The sequence below is a fragment of the Fopius arisanus genome, unplaced genomic scaffold (genome assembly GCF_000806365.1).
Source record: "Fopius arisanus strain USDA-PBARC FA_bdor unplaced genomic scaffold, ASM80636v1 scaffold00004, whole genome shotgun sequence".
Taxonomy (NCBI): Eukaryota; Metazoa; Arthropoda; class Insecta; order Hymenoptera; family Braconidae; genus Fopius; species Fopius arisanus.
This window is the reverse complement of record NW_011887743.1, coordinates 2296546-2318526: the sequence shown is the minus strand read 5'-3', so window position 1 is coordinate 2318526 and position 21981 is coordinate 2296546. Positions and strand designations below refer to the sequence as shown.

Here is a 21981-nt window from a genome sequence, read left to right as displayed (position 1 = left end):
CGCTAATGAGTTAGTAATAATAGGCCTTTTAATGAGATGGTGAAATTGACAGGTCCATGTTTTGTCGTAAAATTTTCCATCAACCCGAGGCTATAAATTCACCACGAAATACCCTGCGTATTTGATGTGAATTCCCCAATTCGACTGGATGCGCTATTGACTCGATATTGTTATTTCCCACGGGAGTAAAAATAAATATTGATGGATTTTCAGATAACCATTCAGATAAAAAACTGCCCATCGCATGGGGTGGACATTTACGGGTCATTTTCCCCGATAAATTTTTATCTTCCGGAGATTTTTCTGTTCCGAAGTCGTAATCTCCCGGGTAAAAAAAGAATTGTAATCGGAATGTTTTTTTCAAATTTTCAAAAAATTTCCCGGCAATTTTTCAGAATTTTTTTTTATAAAACAAAAAAAAATCGGAAGACAAAACAATTTAATTATTATATAAATAAATTTCCACGAACGAACATTGAGAGGAACGAATTAATTCCGTAGAAAAAAATGGGGAAATAAATAATTACGACGGAGAAATTACCTCGGAAGACAAAAGACCGAGAGAATTTCGGGGATTCATTACCATAAATGGTACATTGTATGTATTCATTAATTATTCATTTTCATTTATTCCATAAAACAAAGAAGTTGGTGGAAAAATTTATTTGTTGTCTCCACGAGTGAATTGGCTGGAGGAAATATTTGGTATTCATTCGATGAATTATTCCCTGTATTAATCATTAACTTGTATTTTATTTAATATAATCATTTATTTTCATTCATTTTTTATTGATTATCGATTAAAATTCAAACTCTAATGGTTTATTTATTCCGGGGGGTGATATCGAGAGAACATGAGGGGAATATCTTTTTTATATACCGGAAATAATCGAGATTAAATGTGGGATAGAAAAGATCATCGTATATATGAGGAGTAAATATATACTCGGGACAAACAAACGGGTTTCGTACGATATCTCCATTTAAAATTTTCTCCACGAACAAATGCTTTTTGCATAAATCAAAATTCGTGTAATGTTTGTTGAGGCTAGGCAATAAATTATTCCACGATTGCATGCAGAGAAAATAGAAAAACTAGGTTATCGTTTTATATTTATTATTATTTTCTTCGGTATCGTAATTCAAGGAAAATCATGCCGGCACTTCAAGGAGAACTTGCACAGAGAGAGAAATTCAAATCTCTTTTTTATCAATCCGATACGAGTGAAAAATTAAAATTCAAAAGTAGAGGGAAGTTGATTGAATTTTTGGATTGAAAAGAATTTTATTGGTAAATTTTAGTGCTCTGTCGGGGAAAATTTATAGATTTTATTATAAATATCGGTGGAATTTACGGGGACGATAAAATTATTTCGGGAATTTTTCTGGGGAATTTCTCTTGTCGTCTTCAATAGAAAATATCTGCCATCAATTCAATTCTCGAAATTTCTTCGGCTATACTCTTTTGTCCCTGAAGTATTAGGGGATTTTGCGGATACGAGGGGGAGTTAATGGCAGAGAAAACAATTTCAGGTGATGGCACATCAAATATCAACGACAACAGCAAATTGCCATCAATTGCCAAAAAATAAGACAAATAAAAAAGGTAGAAACCCAATCCAAATGATCGGTAAAAAATGACGTCTCAGCCGCGAAATTCTTTTGCACCCTCAATAACCTTTTCATTATTTTTCCATTATTTTTCTACAATTATCCATCGATAATCCATGAATTATTCAATACCGCACGATCACGTATTACCGAGGATAAATAATATTTATCATGCTGATGGTATTTTCACCCTAGGCGTTTAGTTGTAATTTCGTTCTCAAGTTCGTTCCATTAAACTTGGAATCCCCATCTGATAGTTTCGCATTTTGCAGCACAAGTTCTGAGTAATGAGTACCTTTCTATATCCATCTAATTACGGAAAATCTGAAAACTATTAATTGACTCACATCTGCATGAAACCGCGAGAAAAATTTCCAGGACTAGTGCGGGAATGATTTTTTCACGTGCCGTAAACTTCATCGAGAGTTAATGGATTTTAATTTATTATTATTTTCATTAGTTTATAATTTTATTAGTTTATAATTACTCAGCTGAACACTTCAATATCATTGAAAATAGTCAGTCTTATATTTTTAAATAAATAAATTGGAGGACTAAAAATAATATTTTCAATTATCGCGAGGGTTTTGACGTTTTTTTTATAAGTTTTTCTTGTTTTGGTGGTTATTTTAATTGTAATCGAGTGAAAATATTTAATTCAATGGTGAAAACTAGTGCGTCTGTGCGGATATTCGACCCGGCGGGTTTTCAAAGCCCCAACAAACTTACGATATCAGTCAGATTCTCGCCGCGATTCCATCAGCACATGCCTACACCCGCGCTTATTTTTTCCCCCTTGAATTATTCCGCGGAAACTACAAGTCAAGACAAAAATAATAATCTGTATAATAATGTATAATAATAACTGTATGAAAATAAACTAGAAATTTCCAGAAAATTCAACGCCCGCATCTTTGACGTCTCGCATCGCGCCATTAATTAATAATAATTAATAAAAATCCGGGGTAATTCAATATTATAGTGATATTTAATCATGGGAATTGAAGGACTTATGTCCGGGCATTTGTTATAAAATATTCTGAATGTTAAGTGCACAGTCGTCGGTTTGCGAATTTCAATGACTGTTCGATTTTCTTTTATGAATTTTAATTTATTTGTATTTACTGTTCAAATATGAAATGAGTGATTGTTCTTGGGGTCTCGAATAAATCTTGAATAATCACTTTGGAATTGAATAAAATAAAATACTGAATCGGTGTAAAAAAAATGAGGTTTCATTTAAAATGTGAAAATTGGCGTGCGTGATTTTCAAAGTGATTGAAAGTAAATATTGGGTGAGAATTCCCGATGTAAACCGAGTGAACATGTGAGGCTGGATATTACTGAAATTGCAATGAGGGTAATTATAAAATTTTTCAATTATTTCACGGAGTGAAAAATAATTGAAAACATTTCACTCCACTCATTGATTATTTTTCCCCCAATTTTCCAATGGTGTCGATATTTTTTAATTAGCGAAACCCCTGAGGGTCTCATGTATCGGATATAAATTTATCATTCGTTTATTTAAGCAATTGTTTAATAATGAAATTGGGAATTCAAATGCAGAACTCGCGTCATTGTTCCGCCACTTGACTCACGAATTGCAAACAATTTTGTACAAATATTCCCTCGGAATTTAATGATTCATGCATGACCCGACAACTTCTCTAACAGCTGGTGACTATCATCCGTATCCCTTTACAATTCAAGTCGAGACAAATGGAACTTTGTAACAAAGTCTGAGGATTCTGCGTCAAAGTAGAAACAGACGGCATCTGGTCAGACCGCGTTCGGTGAAATTCCAGAAGAAAATATTTTTAAAAAATCATTAACTCGCGGAAATTCCCTGGAATTTTTTTTCTGCCCTAGACCAAGATCTGGTGAAAAATATTTCCCATTCAAATATATTCCAGAATTATTTTCCACGATGAATTAATTAATTGAACGAATAATTCCGAATAATTACGCTAAAAAATTCCTCCCCCTCGCGGAAGAAAATTCTCTGGGAAATTCTATAATCGTCTGACGCTTCTACCCCGGGGTATTTTTATCACATGAAATTTCCGAGAAAGTCCCTGGAATTAACTGGCCTTAGCTTTCAAAACGAATGAAATCGTCGAGTCATTACACCATTAATTACAATTTCTTGCGGACTTATTAATCCTCGATAGAATTTGATGGATTAAGCGCGAATGGAGAAAAATTAACGGCTTTCCCTCGTCAGTGGTTCAGACTTTCCGCCATTTTAAAGTTTTTCCATCGAGATAAGAAAAATTTCCTCTGGACCATTTGATCTTTCTAATTAAATCAGTTAATTCCAGGGGATGAATTCCATTTGACGGCTCGACATCAAAGAGTTTCATGAATTCATTGAATTCCCGATATCTCATTCATCAGTCATGCAGCTCTGAAAATCAATGAAAATTCCTGACAGTTCATCTAATATAGGACTTCACGAGAAGTCCTCCCCCAATCGACTTAAAAAAATAGATTTTTCAATGAAATCATTTGAATTATCTCAGCAGTTCCTCGAATTTAAATCGAGAATTTATCTTTGTGTCTCGGTTATTGAAGTTATTTTCTCTCGAAGTGGAAAGTCACGGAATGACATTTGAAATTGAATCCTCGGTTTATGAATCACTCGTAACTGTAATGTGTGATAAATTCCACGTAATTGATCACTCAAGATAGCGATGATGGAACGCAATCCTAATTTCTCCCTTTCCACCCCTCAATTTTATAGCAATTATTATTGTTCTCGGTCCAATCGTAATTTTGATATTCGCCGTTTGAAATTCCCACCGGGAATTCCTCACGCAATTCCAGATAAAAAGGAAAGAATGAAGTTGTACAACCTTTACCCATTCCCAACAACTTGTATTTACTGGAGAAATGATACAGTAAAATAGAAGGGAAGATAATGGAGTCTTGGAAATGCCGAGAAAGGGATCTCCGATGATTGTTCCTTAGGGTTTCCCCATAAAATGGGGAATCCTCATAAAAATGAAATTCGTATCTTCGTAATGACATTTTCCCGAGAATTTTCCGTCAATTTTTTCCCCCAAAATTCCTCCCCCGCAGCAAAAAAAAAAATACCTCCCCCGCAGCAAAAAAAAAATACTAACCCACTCAATTATTTAAAATTACATTTTCCACAAAATATTCTCGGGTAATTATTCCCCCAAATTGATGAACACAATGAAAACGGTATACCAAATAATAAATAAAAATTAGAATTTAATTTGCAATAAAAAATAATTCCCGAAAAATTCTGGAAAATTCCGTGGAATTTTTCCAGAACGAAAGTTTGTTAATACTACAATAAAAAAATTAATTATTTAGTAGACAGGATTGAAAATAAAATACTAAATAATAAAATGAAGTTGAAATTACAATGACGACGACAAACAACTCCGGGGAATTTTCGCGGAATTTTCCCGGAACAAAGATCTAGTGTAAAATGTTTTAGATTCTGGTTTATTTTTTTTCCCCTATTTTCCTCAACTCTCCGAGGGTCTTTGTTGTGAAATGGTTCCGGGTAAATAACTCGGTGGATGTTACCGTTTTCGCGTGATTTTTACCCTTTTCCACTCAGTACCCAAGCAAACAAATATAATTCATGAAGCTGACGTAGACTAGTTTTTAAAATGAGATCCACATGGAGAGGACAAATAAAAAGCGTTCCATCCAATTCCGTAATTATGCGGGACCTCCACGACAGATCCCCAGATCCTCGTGAGGAATTCATAACAATTCTCATCAGCATTATCAAGACTAAAAAAACATGCTAAGTTCAGCCACACAATCTATAGTAATGTAATTAAAGAATCAGAGAATTGACACGCAATTGACAGTAATTCCCTAAATAATAATTGCAACCCCGATGGGGAAATGTGTCTGACCTCTGATGACTCCGTAAAAATGTCTGGAAAATAATGAAAAATTGAGACTGCACTCAGAAATTCATGACACCGTGCTATTTTCAAATTAGTACAACAGAGGGGACAAATGAATTGCTGCATGAATGATGAGCTACTTGTCTCATGTACTCCAGCAGTCATGAGAAAATGTGAGTGAAAAAGTTGGAGAGCACTAACGAGTCGCTGAAAAAGAGCTAGAGGATAAAGTGGTGTGAAGTCGTGGCAAAGAGTCGGATGTCTTTTACTTTTGACGAATTAAGGGATGAAAGTGCGAGAAAAATTGAGTTATTCAAAGTTTTATCGAGGATTAGAGGATTTTTCTCTGAAAGAAAATTCACGGATTTTCCTGAATCGCGAGTATTTTCAGGATCTCAATGTGCGGCCTTTAATGGGAATGCCCATTTCGGCTGGACTCTAATTAAAATTCAAGATGCGAAAAAAAAATTTGCGACAATGAGGAGCTGCAGTATCAGTGATACATAAATTTAAAGTTCAAGTGCTGGAGTATCAGGAATTATGGTTTTCCCGAAGTTTTCCCGAAGTTTTCCCGGGGATATCTCAGCGTGAATAAAAAACTTGGGACAAGATGAAGTTAATGCGGTATTTTTCTTGATAACGATTTTGTCGCACCGATAGTTTATCATCGTAAAATTATCTGGAATTTATAAAGCATTGATACAGTATTTTCGTTTTTATTTTTTACCGAAATCTGAGAAATCAGAGTCGACCTGGTTTTTTTATTCTAACAGACTTTTATTCTAACCGATCTGCCACCGATCACCTCCACAAGTCCGATTTCCTTCAACTTTTAAAGAGAAGATCGAATGGAATACAATTGAGAAAACGGTATCGATAATTTCCCATCGATAATACCACCGATTTTTCCACCGATTTTTCAATTTTTTTTCTCGCGATTCCACTCCTAATTTTTCAAATCGATTTCCATCAATTCTGGAGAAATCTCTTCAGGAACATTCCAGGAATCGACCAGATCGTTATTGAATCAACCCCCCGTTCTTCCGAGTCCTCTCGGGCAGTCCCCAATGTCTCATCACCCAATTGTTTTTGACGTACCATCGTCGCTTAATTGAAATTATCGATTGGATTATCTGCGTGCAGTACTGGACCGCACGTATCCCAGATTATCGATGGAGATGCTGGACTCTCCAGGGAAACTCCCGTTGTCGTTTCACGAACATTGACCGTGTCCGACGATCCCTGAACATCCTGTGAGAACTTCATACGAGACATCAGGATCACAATACCGTACCTCTGACGGTATTTGATTGTCGATCGATGATACCCATCAAGAAACAATGAGCCTCCTATACCGATTCAATCTATTCGTCGAACCGACGGATTCTTCAAGAAAAATTCGAGAAACGTCTCTCTAACTTCGGCTTGACTGCGTCAAATTTTTTCTCTGAATGACCTACGACGTCGGGCCCGGTTGGAACAAGTTGACTGGAATCCACGGCTTTTCCGTACGAAAAGAAAATGTTAAAAGGAAAATGACGGCTTTCGACATTATCTCTTTGATGTGCCTTCAGGGAGCCGCTGGATATTTTTAGACATGTGGAAGTCATAAAATGCCACATGAATTTTCATATTTTCATATTTTCATATTTTCATATCTTCATATATCTTTTCACGACTCAACGTTTTTCTTTATCCTTGGATTTTCTTCGGTTTTTTCTCAATTTTTGATAATCACACGTTCTGAAATTCTAGGAAATGTTTGGGATTTTCCTTCTCTCCGAGATTTAAGGAAAATTGGTGGGAAATTCGACTTGTTTGCTCTGTACTTTTCGCCGATTGCACTGCACTCGGTATTCATTTCACCAGTTTCACCATCCCAGTACGAAAAAAAAAACATCTGGAGGAGACAGTCCAATCACGGGACCATTCACGTGCTCCAGCAGTACTTTCTATTCTTCCCACATTCCTCTGTTGACAGAATCCTCTTTAGAGATATCCTCGAAACTGCATCCCATTTTTTACTGAAGGAATGATTTATCTAGGAAATGTCGAGATTTTGGGAAACTTCTTATTGCTAATATTTTTGGAACTCCGGATGACAGAGCTGTTACACCGAGAAGAATTATCGGATTTTATGTCGTTGAAATTTTTCTTCAGGGTAAACTAGGAAAGACTCTTTGATGTCCTCAGGTATTCAGTGATGAAACACTGCCCCTTTCTTAGTTTTAATCTGCGTGGAACATGAAACCCTTTGACGTTCACAAACTCATGTAAGAAGTTACCTGAAAGGAGAACACTATCACTCCCTCGATAGTTTGAAAAACAACAAAGTACAACTTCCCGAGTATCAAATCCTTGTTTGTACCGAGTAATTACATATCCAGTAATTACTCAATCGAACTTATGGAATTGATTAATAAATGAAGACATTTTCAGGACACGAGAAAGAGACACCTCTGAGGAACAACTGTCCGTCATTTTGAGTGACAATCATGATATTGAATTGGTACCAGCAGCAATGATAAACGGGACCATCTCGTCTCTAAATAGCGAGATGGAAGCAGCTCTGAATGTCACAATAACTGGTAAAAATTGGAGTGAGGAGAATCTAACAACGAATCAACACGACGCATACCCCTGCGATGAATTTCTACCATCAACCAGTATCTTAGCAGCGACATGGTTCCAGACAATGCTCTATGTACTGTACGGTACAATATTCGTTGTAGCATTATTTGGTAATGCCCTGGTATGTTACGTTGTATGGAGCAGTCCACCAATGAAAACAGTAACAAACTACTTTATTGTTAATCTTGCCTTTGGGGATATACTCATGGCTGTATTCTGTGTACCAACGAGCTTTGTCAGTACACTTATTCTCCAGTACTGGCCATTTGGCTCGGAGATGTGTCCCAGTGTCAATTATTCCCAGGTAAAGCATTTTTTATAATTACATCATCCTAATGAGAATTTTTTCCCCTATCTCAACATTCACTTATTATATCACCCAATTATTCCACTTGCTGTTGCAATTATACTTCACCCGATAATTCAACTCAATTTTATTTCAATTGTTTATTTAATTTTAGGTTGTGCGTGTGTATATTTTTAAATGAATTTTAATTGCCGATTTTTTAGGGATTCAAATTACTCGAGGGGATAATCACTTTTTTTTTGATTGATATGGATGTCTAATGGTGGTTGATGCTTTATCGTCGTGATTTGGGCTATTTTCTCTGTAATCTGGGTTCTAATCTTCTCCTTCCGATTTCGTCACTTCCGGTTCTCACTAATGATTGACTTTTCAGGCTGTTTCGGTTCTCGTGAGTGCTTACACTCTCGTGACCATCAGCATTGATCGATACGTTGCGATTATGTGGCCCTTGAAGCCACGAATGAATAAGGGACAGGCGAAATTATTGATCTTGGCTGTTTGGTTATTAGCCTTGACGGTTTCGTCGCCGATTGCTGTTGTTTCCCGGTTGTTGCAGCCCAATGACAAATACAAAATGTGCAATCAGTTTATTTGTCAGGAGTATTGGCCGTCGGCGCATCAGAGGTAAGAGATTTTTTGTGATTTAATAACGGATAATTTTATGGATTAGACGTGTTACCGAATTTTCGTCAGAATGTAATTTGAATTTTCGAGAGTTTACTCTTCTCATGTGATCAGGGATAATAGAGTTTTGGTACGAGTTCCTTGATTGGTTAATAAGGAGAGGGTGTGAATTTCGTTTTTCGGAGGGATAAATTTGTTTCTATGACGAGCAATCGAAAAGGATCTATTTATCTTTTTTTTTTTAGATAGTTTTTGGAGGAGTTTTTCTATTCAATTTTTTTCTGGAACTACTCTACTGAGAAATTCTGCCCCAGAAACTAATGCACCGTTCACGCGGCACTAATGGATTTTCCCGTCTCAACAGGTATTATTACTCAATAGCGTTGCTGGTCCTTCAGTACCTGGTCCCCTTGGTGGTCCTTATGTTTACCTACAGCAGCATCGCCATCAGGGTGTGGGGAAAACGACCCCCTGGCGAGGCCGAAAACACGAGGGATCGGAAAATGGCGAAATCCAAACGAAAGGTAAATATTTTTCAAGGCTCAAACGAAAAAAAAAATTTCTCTTCTCGTTTTCCCCCCCAAATATCTCTCAATATACTCTCATATGGTTTTAAAAAATGGTTCACTCGCAAGAAATAAAATAAAACCGACAAGATGTAATTCGAATACCCCAAAACGTTTTTACAGCTGTTTAAAATTGCGAGGTGGAGCGGCCGCCATGTTTGACACGTCAATCCATTGCAATTATTTATCTGCAGAAGATATTCCATCAAAATAAAATTTTTTAATACATTTCTTGGGAATTGGTCGTTGGACTGGAAATTCATGGATTATTAAAATTTTTAACGCCGTTGTAATTGTCCCTCACCCTCGCGATAATTGTTTCATCCCGGCGTTGATTGAATAGTGCGAATGGAGAACAATGGGATTAATTTGAGGAATATCAACAATGTTAATAATGAAAGCATTGCCATAGATATATTGTATCGTATTTTCCTATTGTATCAGAACGAGAATTGGAGAGCTGCCATATTTATCCAAGCTCCACAATACGAGAGCCCTCAACAATATTATTGCCTAATTAAACTCACGACCAATTGAGGAATTCGAGAAATACCTCGGATTATTTCCGTCCTAAAAAACCTATCAATGAAAATTGAAAAAGCGGCTGAAGGTGTAAATCATCCCGTACTGGCGCGTTTATTCAAATAATAAATCGAAATTTTTATCTTAGTCTATCAGCTTAACACGGGGATGAATAAATAATATTGTCAATCGGTTTGTGCATTTAAATAGGCACTTTGCGATAGTGAAAATAGTCGATTGGCTCATTTCATTGAGCATAACACTCCCTTTGTTCCACTCCTCCCCAGGTATTCATTGATTCGGAAATTCCCATCGGAGTGGAAGAATCGTTATGCGTTTCCTCGATTCTCGATTTTCTTTCATCAAGAGACACAATTACAATCCAATGAGTTTTATTTCAATGGAATGTATTTGTCATGAGTCGTTGTCAAGCAATTGCTATCAAAACCCAATTTCATATCGCGTAACGAGATACGTTGTCATTGTTTTATTCTTTCATAATTGCAAAACCATTTCGAATATAGGGGTTGCTTGCAAATTGTTCCGGATGTATAATCATTTCTTATCGTTCGCTTATCAAAAATTCATATCCATTACATTTTCAATCGTTTTAATTACTTCCAGAATTCATTCAATTCAAGAATAAATCCACGGATTTGCAATAATTTCTGATAAGCGAGTCAATATTAATGACAATTTTTATCTTATTCATGGATACTAAGGGATTAAATTATTTCCACAATGAAGTTAATTGCTCTTTCTTTATTTATCGTCAGGGGATACAATTCTTGGGTTTGTGAGAGGAATTCTGTAATTATGAGGCGATGGGCAGCAGTTGGCTGGTGGGATCAGGAGCTTGAAGTTCTCCCTTCGCAGCTAATCCGAAGGGTTCTTTAGTCCCCGTAACGAGACAGTAGCTTCCAATTCTGAAATAAAAGGGAAGAGTCATTGAAGGAAATAAACTTCCCAAACAAATCTAATTACAAACAAAAATATTGATAATGAACTCACGTATCGGGTGGTGTTGCATATCCCATTGGAATCGATTTCCCATTCCCATTTCTCTCGAACGTGCCAGATTCCGATGAACATTCAGTCGATAGAAAGGCATTTTCATTCAGTAATGATTCAGCGTAGTACACATAAGAGCGATGATGACTACAGAAATCTTTGATATTCTGTTAATAAAATTTGTTAAGAACAAATGTGGAGAATAATAATGCATTCACCTTCTTTGGTATATACTCGGGAATTTGATGGGCATCCGGGTTGTAATCGTGTTCCTCCATTAGGCCAGAATTCCACAGTTCCACTGGGTCTGGCTATTCCATAGAATCCAGCATCCGTATGAATTATATCCACTAATTTAGCGTCGGATCGAGTTAATCTTTCATTAAAAAAATTAAAAAAAGGACCCGCCGGGTCTAAACCTGCGGGTAAAAGCCAATGATCTAAAATATTCATTAATTGTTTATTATTTTGCGGACTGTTGATTAATTTTTGAGGTGAAAATAGACGGAATTGGTGGCAAATTGAAAAAAGAATTTATCGATGGATTTGAATTTGTGAGGAATCACTCGAGGATTATTCTGCAACGATGAGAATTTAATGGCAATTCATAGAAACTCATCGAAAACTTGTGCACCGATTCGTTTTCAATTCGGAAGCTCAAGTAGTTCTTGTTTCTGTGTGCAAATAGTGAAATAACTCGAATGGAAAATTGCCACGGTGAGATAGAATTCAATTGCCTCAAGAACGGGTTCATAACAGTTTGAGAGTTTGAAAATCTTGGAGTAAATGTTTCCGGAAGTTTCGATATCTGGCGGCCGATTTGAAATGTATATAATAAATAAATTAATCAATTATGTATCAATCCCGAGGAAAAATCAATCACCGAATAAATTTCACGATTAATCATTGATCCGTGTTATTGATTTTACCGGTTATTCGTGGAAGCAAAAATCCTATTTTCCTTCCGACATTTCCCGCCACGTGTGCCCCCATTGAATGTCCCACCACGTGAATTCGCAATGGGGAAATTCCTCCCTTCACAAGTTCATTGATTCCTCGAGAAATGGAATTTCCAACCTCTTCGACGTGAGAAATTACTTCCATGTAATTACCCGCGGCTAATTCACTCCAGTCAATCGCTACGACATTGTGATCATCTCGTTTCAAATAAGCTAGAATTAAATTACAAACTATTATTATTTATCACTAATTGGTATTCCGAATCAAATTTATCTTCCCGGAAATAAAATTGTTCTTTAATTGAATTTTAATTACCACTGACGATTGTCATAACACTCGAACTATTGACGCTCTCCGAAAATCCGTGAATATAAAAAACGGTTTTTTTATTGATATCAAAGTGTGGGATTAAATCTGACACGCTGGCAACAGGAGCATCTCTGTACGAATTCTCCCTGTGAATAGAGATAAAAATTTATTTTATAATTGTCGAGTTTGTCGAAAGCTATTCAATTTTCATTACCTCAGGAAAACCCGCAGGAAAATCCTCTCAAACTTTGTTGTCGCAGCCGCAACAGCTAGAAACATCGGAAATATGAGTTTCATCTATAAAATATAAGTTATTACTCAGAAGTTATGGAAAGTCGTTCTCTTTCATAGCCAAATGCTCGTGCATTTGACAAGTACTGAAAAATTTCACGGGAAAAATTTTCCACAACTTGAAAATTTCTCGATTATTTCCCAGCGGACAGATCAAAAATTGATGGAAAAGTCATTGAAAATTATTAAATTCCAGGAAAACAATCCCGCGAGAATAGTATCCAGTATATTTTTTGTAATATAAATTTATCCCGGGGCTTTCAGTAAATTACTTTATCAATTGTTCATGGAAATTCAATTTTTTCTCGTATCGTATCGTCTGGAAATCCCTTGATCCCCCGGTGATCCCTCATAAGGATCTAGGTCTCTGTGTCGGGTACGTCGTCCCTTCATCTCTCTAAAAAAGACGTCAAATATTCTCCCAGAGGCTATGAAGCCCTGAACTCTCGTCAATCGATACAACAAAATCGATTAATCATCAATATTCCCCTGTGCGCAGTGTCCAAGGCATTAATTTCCACTTTAAAAATATTACCGAATAAATATTTGCAATTTTCAATCGACCGGCAATTTTCCCATGAGAAATTTTTACCCACAACCTATCGAAATGAACGACAAGTTAAAATGATAAAATATCAAACGGTTCATAATTTCTTAATAAAAAATCGCACGAAGCAGAAAGCCGGAAATATTGCCGTATATTTTATCGGAATTCGATGGGATTCGCAATTAATCCCCAGCTGACGGATTAAAAGAGCGTATATCCCATATTCGATGATCTCCCTCTCGAAAAATGAAAGGATAAAATAAATCAGTTGATTGGGATAAAAATAAATTCCAAATGACTCACGGACTGACGCCCCCCGAAATTTCAATGACTTTTCCATTAAAAATAATTGAAGATAAAATTATTTACTTACCGTCGACACTCGCGAGTGCAACTAACAATAAACTGAGAGTCATCATCTTGTTACTTGATATTACCACAGTACTTCCTTCACACGGGTATATAAATTAACTTATCGAAAATTTATTCAAATCGACGCACGGAAAAGAAATTTACCGCACGTCTCGGTTCATATCCGTGTAATTATCTGACGTACCCCCCGGTGTTCTGACGAGAGAGGAAAATGATAATTAACCGGCAATTTTACTCGGAAGAAATAATTATTATTAAAAACATGAATAATAATTATTCATCTTCTCACTAGACGCATTATTTATGAATGAGAAATAATGTCTTTCTCAAAATTATTTAAATTCGATTTGATCCTCTCAATTCGTTTTTCGCACAATGAAAAAACGTGTGATTGAATTAATTAATTAAGTTTTGATTGAAACAAATGACTTTCTTAAGATGATTCCCTCAGGCATGTGTTTAGGGAAGATTGATTCGATATCGATTTGTACATTCGATTCGACAATTTGAATATCGGGGAGGGATTTTAATCACCGGTGAATTTACAGGGCGCGGTGTTTATTTATGGCTTGTCCAGTTATCATTACACTAATTATGTGTATCTAAGCTAACGAGTTATCACTTGACAATTATTATCGCCTCTTTTGCCGGTCATTATTCAATATTACGTTTTTCGGTGGATAGCATATAGGAGAGATGCAATTGTATTTAAACAAATTACTGCAGATATCAGGGAAAAATTAATATAATAATTTTTTTGGTATATAAAATATTAAAATGGAGGTAGAGTATATTTTCATATGTCATATATTACTTTCTCGTGATGGGAAGATATTAAAAAAACATATCGCAGTTTTTTCCTCCGGTCTTTCCCTTATAATTTATTATTCCACATATTCCATTCCATTCTCACGTTTTTCACTTTCCCTTGGTCAGGGCAGCCCCTTCGTGGTGCGACCAACTTCTGTCGAAGATATACCGAGGGGAAACTTATGATCCCGGGGTGAAAAATAAGGGAGAGAAAATTGTCGCGTGATGCGCGATCCGTCGCTTGATAGAAATTTACGGATAATAGGATTTGCCCCAGGTGTTTCACCTCAAATAGTCTCTCCTGTCTCCAACCTCTCTCCCATTATTTATCATTAAGAAAAAAATAATACTCCCGTCTGCGAATCATTTGGGAAAATTGTTCGTGTAACGGATTGAGATAGATTAAACAGACTTGACGTGAAAAATAAGCGAGCTGGTGAAAGCTCTACAACACGCTATAAATTTGAGCGTTCGTTTGTATATTTTTGGTATTTCCCTCTGGTCCAGCTATTTCGGAGTCGAGAGGTACCTCAAATAAATTTTAAACACCGGGACTCATCTGCACACGAATATCTCACATTTTGATCAATTGATGTCAACATTTTTTTTTATCGATACGTTATAGCGCGTCTCTATCAATCTATAATATTTGTTTTATTATGAAAACGCAAAAAAAAAAACAAAAAAAAATTCCGGTACCGGGAATCGAACCCGAGCCTCCTGGGTGAAAGCCAGATATCCTAGCCACTAGACCATACCGGATCAGATAATGTAGAATCATTTCAAAGAGTTTAAATACGCAATCCGTACACTAGATGTTTACCGAGAATTATTTTTATCTTACAGCTTGAAATAATAAATAAAAATGTTGGATACGATTAATCTCGAGAGGTCGGTAATAAAAATATCGTCTTATCAATACAGATTTATGATTTTTTTTGGAACTGGAGTACTAGGTCCATAAAAAATTATAATAAATAATAATGAAAATATATTATTATATATTGTAATTATAATATTATCCCTTCGTAACGCAAATATATTTATAATTCCCCGTAACTCTTTTGACCCATAAATAATCGACAGATGAAAGAAAAAAAAGTGATTTCGTGGAATTGCCCTCATCGATCACTTAAAAAAAAAATGAATCTGACAGCTCTCAATCAGCAGCCGACAATACGCAAGGGATGAAATGTCTGGAATTATCGGACGTGACGTGTTGAGGGAGTAAAGATGAAGTATGGAAATTGCGATAGGATTTAGCCATTCAAGTGACGAAAATCTGAGTGAAGATGAGCCGCAATCTTTGCGCAACATCCGCTGATAAAAAAGATGAGTGGGCGGGAAAAACTTGATAGCAATATGAAATTGAGAGAGGAGTCACGTAGTCAGTATTATAGATACGAAACTTGAGATTCACCTGGGTGAAGACATACATAACCGACGAGGGATGAGTATATGGATATGGTGTATGTATATATGGATTACATAACGATAGAATCGTTCTACATTTCATGGGTTTCTGCAAAATTTTTCCATGAATAACTGACTGTGGGATTGCACATCGAAGAGGCACTCGAAAAGTGGTGAATATGATGGTAATTTGTTGCATTACGTAAATGGTTGGTTGGTATAAATAATTACATAATAACAATCGGATAAACATTATTGCCGTGAATTAAATCGTTTAATTCAACTAATTCCTAGACGAAAGCCCAATTATTCCAGGATAATGCGATGTTCTTTAAAAATTGAGGACCTCAATTGAAATTTTCATCATCTCATTATTTTCACCGCTGACACCAGTCGCTTTTCATAGATATCGATTTAATGAGAAGCCTTTGACGTAAAAAGTGATCATTAAAATTTTGAGATTGCACAAAATTCAGACGGAATGATTCCCTGGCGACTTTGACGATCGTAATCATATAAAGGGTAGTTTTAATTAGATTCAATTAATGAGAGAATTAAAGTAAAAGCGTAAAACAGAGTCGAGACGATCGGGATGCGAGCCCGAGCTAAATACCACGGAAAAAATAAAGAGAAAAAAAGTTTTGGAATTGACGTACAGTGGAAAGCTTTTTGCCGGAAAAATGTTACGTGGCCGAACAATTTGGATGGGTTTCCCTCCCAGTAATCCCCCGTTCGCTTTTCGTCGAAATAAACTACCGGTCCCTCCGTAGTTTCTCTTTGCCAGAATCTCCCATCAATTATCAAATCTACCAATTTTACTCGACGTCACCCGTTCAAGTTTCCGTCAATTACTCCGCGCGAAAGCTATTGAGGCATTTTCCGAGGGAAAGCCTGAGCTCGTGTTCACTTCTTGTAATTTTCGTGTCTCGACATTTGTCTTGAGGAAATTTTCTGAGAAAATGCAAAACTTCACGAAGTTTGAAGAGAAATTTTTCACGAATTGAGAAGTCAAAAGTCTAAACCCTTTTTTTTCTTTTACAGATGATAAAAATGATGATGACAGTGGTTATCGCGTTCACGATCTGCTGGTTACCCTTCAATGTTCTCACGGTAAGTGTTTATCTAGATTATTCCGATATTTTAGAACCCTCGAACTTCGCGCGGATTGAAAATTGTACTCAAAACACAAAAGATGAAGATCTCGCACAGGTGTGGGAATTACCGAGTCCCTGGCTCCATTTTCCCTCTCAAATAAAATAATAATGACGAAGTAAACCAAAGAACATAAAATTCTATCCCAGAGTGAGTAGATAAAAGACGTTTCCCCCAGTGGCTCTGCCGTTTTTCACCTTTTTCCTTCATTCATTTTAAACTCCATCTCCCAACTCTGAATAGAAATTATTCACGCGATTGCTTTCAATTGAGAATTTCTAAAGAATTTTCTCATTACGCCACTTGCAGTAAAAAATTATCTCATCATCACCGCATTATGAAAAATAACGCAAATACAGATAATTTTTATCTTACTGTTATATTTTTTTATAATTCCCCCAAGTTCTTCGTTGGCACGCGAAAAATTGAGTAGTAATCGTAACTTTCGGAGGAAGAAAGAAAATACACAATGAAAACTTGTTTTCTACCACTGGGACATTTTAATTCAACGCGGAGAAACTTTTTCTCTCCGTTGGCCGTTTAATTTCCTGGAGGAAACGGAAAAATAACTCAATCCTAAAATATTCAGAAATGCAATTTTCTCCGGACTATCGCAACATTGTAAATAATGAGATTGCACAATAATAGGGCTACATTCACAAATTCCGGTACCGCAATTACATCCTCATTGTTACCAATCTCCCCAGGATTCAGGATGAATGAGAGGGGTGTTATAGGGGTTGAGTACTCACCACCAATTGCATTGGTAACGCATTAAGTGCACCAGGGAAATTGTCCCTCAAAGTTGGAAATCGAATTTACATGTTCTATTTGAATTTCAAATTTCCGTTCACTCAAATATCAAAATTTACCTTTTTCCAGAAAAACATTAGCTAACGAATAAATTCTTCCAATAAAATCTAATAATAATTATCCGACTTTCTTAGTACGAAGGAATCACTTAGTTGAATTGAAATAAATGATAATAGTCTTCTCTAGGCAAATGAATTTCTCAATTGAAAAGACGACTCGAGCGGAATAAAAATATAATTCATTTTTTATTGTTCATCTGGTATTTTCTGGGGAGTGAATAGAAAAATGTGGACTCACTTAATGGAATATCCGGTGAATTTGTGAATCCATAATGCAGACGAGAATATTTCCTCCACTTTCTGCAAATGGATTCTCGTAATTAAATAATGCTTTTCTATTCAGTTGAAGGATAACGCGATTTTTATTTCGTGAGAATTATTTGTGGAATGTATTTGGGGTGCGTGAGGATTTATTTTTACGCGGTTATTGATTGATTGATTTGTTTCAGCTGGTGCTGGACAATAATGAGAGCATAAATAGCTGGAGAGGATTGCCATTCGCTTGGACAGCCCTCCACTGGCTCTCAATGTCCCATTCCTGTTACAATCCTGTTATTTATTGCTGGATGAGTGGCAAATTTCGATTGGGATTTATAAAGGCCCTGGGACGAATACCCGGACTCAGGAAATTATTGCCAGATCGAAGACTAGCCGCTTACAACACTAGCACTGCAGGAGTGCCACTCACGGGTAATATTAATTCCCGTAATTACTGAGGCTCAATAAATCAATGAAATTATATTCGCTCTTTCCGCAATTCAATCATTTGATTTCTTGTAATTATCTGGTAATTATCTGGTAATTATTTATTTTTAAAATCGATATGATAATTAAAAATAATAATTTTCCAGAGGGTTCAAGAAATTTTTGAATTTGGGAATCGTTTTTGAGTTCAGGTTTCGACGGGGCTAATTGCACGGGACTTCGTAGAATGAACACCTGTACAACTTACGTCAGTGTAAGAAGAAAAACAGATGTATGTCATGGAATGCCAGTGAGAAGTGCCAGTTTCCGGCATTGCGAGCCCGCGAGATCGAATCAGCACCGAATTTTCATGAAACTCGAGGGTCAAGCCGAAGACCAGATCTAACTAATTTTCTTTCGCTCTCAAGACCTCTAATTCCTTATCGCAATTTTAATTTTCCCGCAATAATTTTCAATTTTTTTTATTCCCATGTCTTATTTTTTCAGGAATAACCAAAAATATTGTTTTGAATAAGAATAAACATTTTCGTTTGGCACTTCGCGATTTTATTCTCTGAATTCATTATCAACAATTAAAATATAACATTCATTAAAAAGAGATGTAAAATTTTCTCAATTACAAATTCCAAAGGCTCATCACAGGAAAGTCTGATAATTCATTTGAAGAACAGAGAATAATATGTGAGTGAAATATTCAATGTTGATCTCACAGTTTAACAATTAAGACTGGACAATCTTAATGATTGCAATTTAACTATTTATAAATGTCAAAAAAATGTTAAATGTTGGAGTTCAATTGGAAGATCCAATTTTCAAGAAACATCTGTATATAATACTATACGAGCCCAAAGAACAAAAAAAAATCCCACAAATGAACAAGCACTAATGATCCTTGGAATTAATAATTAAAAAATAGTATTCATTGGAATTAAGTGTAAACTTCACTGTGAGAGCTGTTAATGTACATAAAACCACAGTAATTCCCACTCTGGAAGTGGATTATAATAAAGTACATATTTCTTATTTAAAATAACATCAATAAAAAATTTTTTATAGCACTTTCCCGACCCGGTGACCGGAAAATTCATGGAAAACCAATGGAAGAGATTCGAAAGAGTGTGAAAAGGTTGTTGAAGGCGAACAATCCCCCGCGATTCGCGTGATTTTCTTCCTTCAGGTGATATTTGAGATCAAGATCTGATGTGGCATATGTGTATTTATTGAAGTCAAAGATGCTACCTCCTACTGAATTAAGGAGTGCTTGAGGTCCACACGTGTCCCACTTGAATGTAGAACCCTTGGAGAGGATATAAGCATCTGCGAGACCAGTGGCAACACTCAGAATTTTATATCCAACACCAGAAACCTCCATCAAGCGGTAGCCTTTGTCCTCGAGTTTTGATCTGATGGTCGGGTCTTCGCATCGACTCACCAGAATCGTGTTGGTGACTCTTTCAGGCTTTGAAAATGAAAACTGAGATATCTCGTTGTTGTAATAACCCCAGTAGCAGTGGCCCTTCCACCTGGAGTTTATTTTTATCACAATTAAAAGTTCTAGGGGATTATTACGAGTTCTCAAGGTTTATATGAATTCTTATATTCGACTTACTGGGAATCCTCGCACGTGTAGAAGGGCTGATTTATCACCCCTAAAATAGGATCTCCACTTGACCTTGAATATGCACCAATAAGTACAGTGACACAACGTAAACCACTCGTGTGCAAATTTGTTGTTTCGTCAACAACATTATTTCCACTTATGTAATCAGCTGTAGCGTCTAAAATTCAATTCAGAGAGAATGATAAAATTTCAATTCACATCTTTCCTCATGAATTGAAATAGCTTGTCAGATAAATTCTGCAGAAAGAGGGAGAAATTACCGATGGGATCAACCCAAATTGCCAGATCCTCGACATCGATATTAAAGATAAGATCGTCGATACCAGTATCGACTGGAATTTCGGAGATATCGATTTCTCGATGGATCTCTTTTGCAAGAACTTCGGCAGTCGTTGTATTGTTATCCAGAATTTCTGCCAGCAAATTCTCTGTTTCTGTCTGCGTAGGCTTCACCTCGACAGTGACTGTGGTACCCAGGGTATTAGAGAATACATTAGTCTCCTCGCCTCTTACTCTCTTCGCTAACTGTGGAAACTGATTATTATCTAGATCAATACGACAATCGAGATTAATACTGGTTAATCTGTTAGTGAATGGCAATTAAAATATAAATGGAATATAAAATGTAAATGAAAAAATACTGAAGACGGTGGGATGACGAGGGATTTACCTCCAGCCCAATGTCATGTTTGATAGTCTCTTGAATGAGAACGTCAGCGAGAGTCTTGAAGTCGTGGAAAAATCGCGGATTCTTTTCCTCCTCGGATTTCTCCTGAATCAGCAGTTGAAAGAGGGCCTCATTCTGTCTACAGACTCGAGCGATGTTTGCGGCCTTCTCAGAAGTTTTCAGAAGAGTCCCAAGAAGTCTCTCACTGTCGGTCATCTATTTAAAAAATGTATAATTGAATTAATTAATCAATCGTTAATTAATTAAACTAATTATAGCTTTGGAATTTAGTTGGAGCTACAGGAAGGTGGGGCGTGGGACTTCAAAAAAAAAAACCCGTTTCTCCGTCGGCTGTGCAAATAAATGAACTCAAGCATCTTTCAAAAAATATTTTATGAAAAAGTAAACACTGCAGGTATTATCAGGGAGCCCCCCGGGTCTTGCGCAAGAATTTTTGTATTGATTCTCTGCGTATGGAGTTTAGTTCAAAGAGCAGAAAGGTAAAGAGAGAAGCTAATTAATAAATGGATAAATAATTGATAACGTCATGAGATCAATTAAGAAAAATGATAAAATATTCGATTGGTGCATTATAAACGATTGAAATTTTAAAAACTTCTACCTCGTCGTGTGGCAAATTTAAATAACTATGTTTTTCAATTTTAATAATTTTTTTAATGGAAAGGGCGAAGTGATTGTAATTTCGGTAACTATTTTTTGATATTTATTATAGTGTGATAAAAATTTAGTCATGGGAAATATTTTATATCTGATTCTCTGAATCACTTATAATTCAGGAGGAAAATAGAACTGGAATATTAAGTCGTGTGGAAGGAGTGGAATATGGATAATTTATATTTTACTTACCTTTACCTTTTGGGGGAATTCTAAAAAACGATCACTCGCGTTTCGAGCGTTCTTCTATGCGCACTTGCCGCTTAATGGACTTGCCCGTATTTCTGAACATGAGACAGTCTTCTCTCTGACGTTTGCCACGTAATCAGCTGATCTGACGTATCACTTTTTTTAAATCACTCAAAATCCTGCACTATTTCCAATTTTCCTCGTGCATAAAAAAAATATAACTTCTC

At 36.1% G+C, this 21981-nt stretch overlaps 3 protein-coding genes and 1 non-coding gene across 6 annotated transcripts in view; 1 reads left to right on the top strand and 3 right to left on the bottom strand.

The window, feature by feature from the left end:
- The window catches only part of RYa-R (RYamide receptor), a 20340-nt gene extending 866 nt beyond the window's left edge, over positions 1-19474 (top strand). Inside the window, exons 1-7 of one of the 2 annotated variants that reach the window (XM_011315372.1) lie at positions 2386-2971; positions 7950-8445; positions 8822-9072; positions 9437-9596; positions 16915-16983; positions 18347-18587; positions 18794-19474. In XM_011315372.1, the coding sequence (XP_011313674.1) occupies positions 8032-8445; positions 8822-9072; positions 9437-9596; positions 16915-16983; positions 18347-18587; positions 18794-18987 (1329 nt within the window). In that variant the 5' untranslated portion in view covers positions 2386-2971; positions 7950-8031 and the 3' untranslated portion in view covers positions 18988-19474. Of the gene's footprint in view, positions 1-2385; positions 2972-7949; positions 8446-8821; positions 9073-9436; positions 9597-16914; positions 16984-18346; positions 18588-18793 lie in introns of those variants that run through there. The other variant, XM_011315373.1, reaches the window with a different exon arrangement.
- On the bottom strand, positions 10920-13746 carry LOC105273124 (pancreatic lipase-related protein 2). The gene is made up of 7 exons (XM_011315370.1): positions 13652-13746; positions 12655-12709; positions 12447-12586; positions 12101-12343; positions 11390-11590; positions 11172-11328; positions 10920-11086 (listed from the first exon to the last, which is right to left on the bottom strand). The coding sequence occupies exons 1-7, from the start codon at positions 13695-13697 to the stop codon at positions 10975-10977; spliced, it is 954 nt and encodes a 317-aa protein (XP_011313672.1). The 5' UTR covers positions 13698-13746; the 3' UTR covers positions 10920-10974.
- TRNAE-UUC (transfer RNA glutamic acid (anticodon UUC)) lies at positions 15151-15222 on the bottom strand. Its single transcript has one exon. It is a non-coding gene; the product is annotated as a tRNA-Glu (tRNA).
- Ipp (inositol polyphosphate 1-phosphatase) lies at positions 19200-21901 on the bottom strand. Of its 2 annotated transcripts, none has more exons than XM_011315375.1 (5): positions 21764-21901; positions 20894-21106; positions 20484-20757; positions 20212-20380; positions 19200-20125 (listed from the first exon to the last, which is right to left on the bottom strand). In XM_011315375.1, exons 2-5 carry the CDS (start codon positions 21104-21106, stop codon positions 19687-19689), a joined length of 1095 nt encoding a protein of 364 aa, XP_011313677.1. In that variant the 5' UTR covers positions 21764-21901; the 3' UTR covers positions 19200-19686. The 2 variants fall into 2 exon arrangements, with proteins under 2 accessions (XP_011313677.1, XP_011313676.1); XM_011315374.1 differs by having other exon boundaries at positions 19201-20125; positions 21758-21891.
- Positions 21902-21981: the final 80 nt, after the last annotated feature.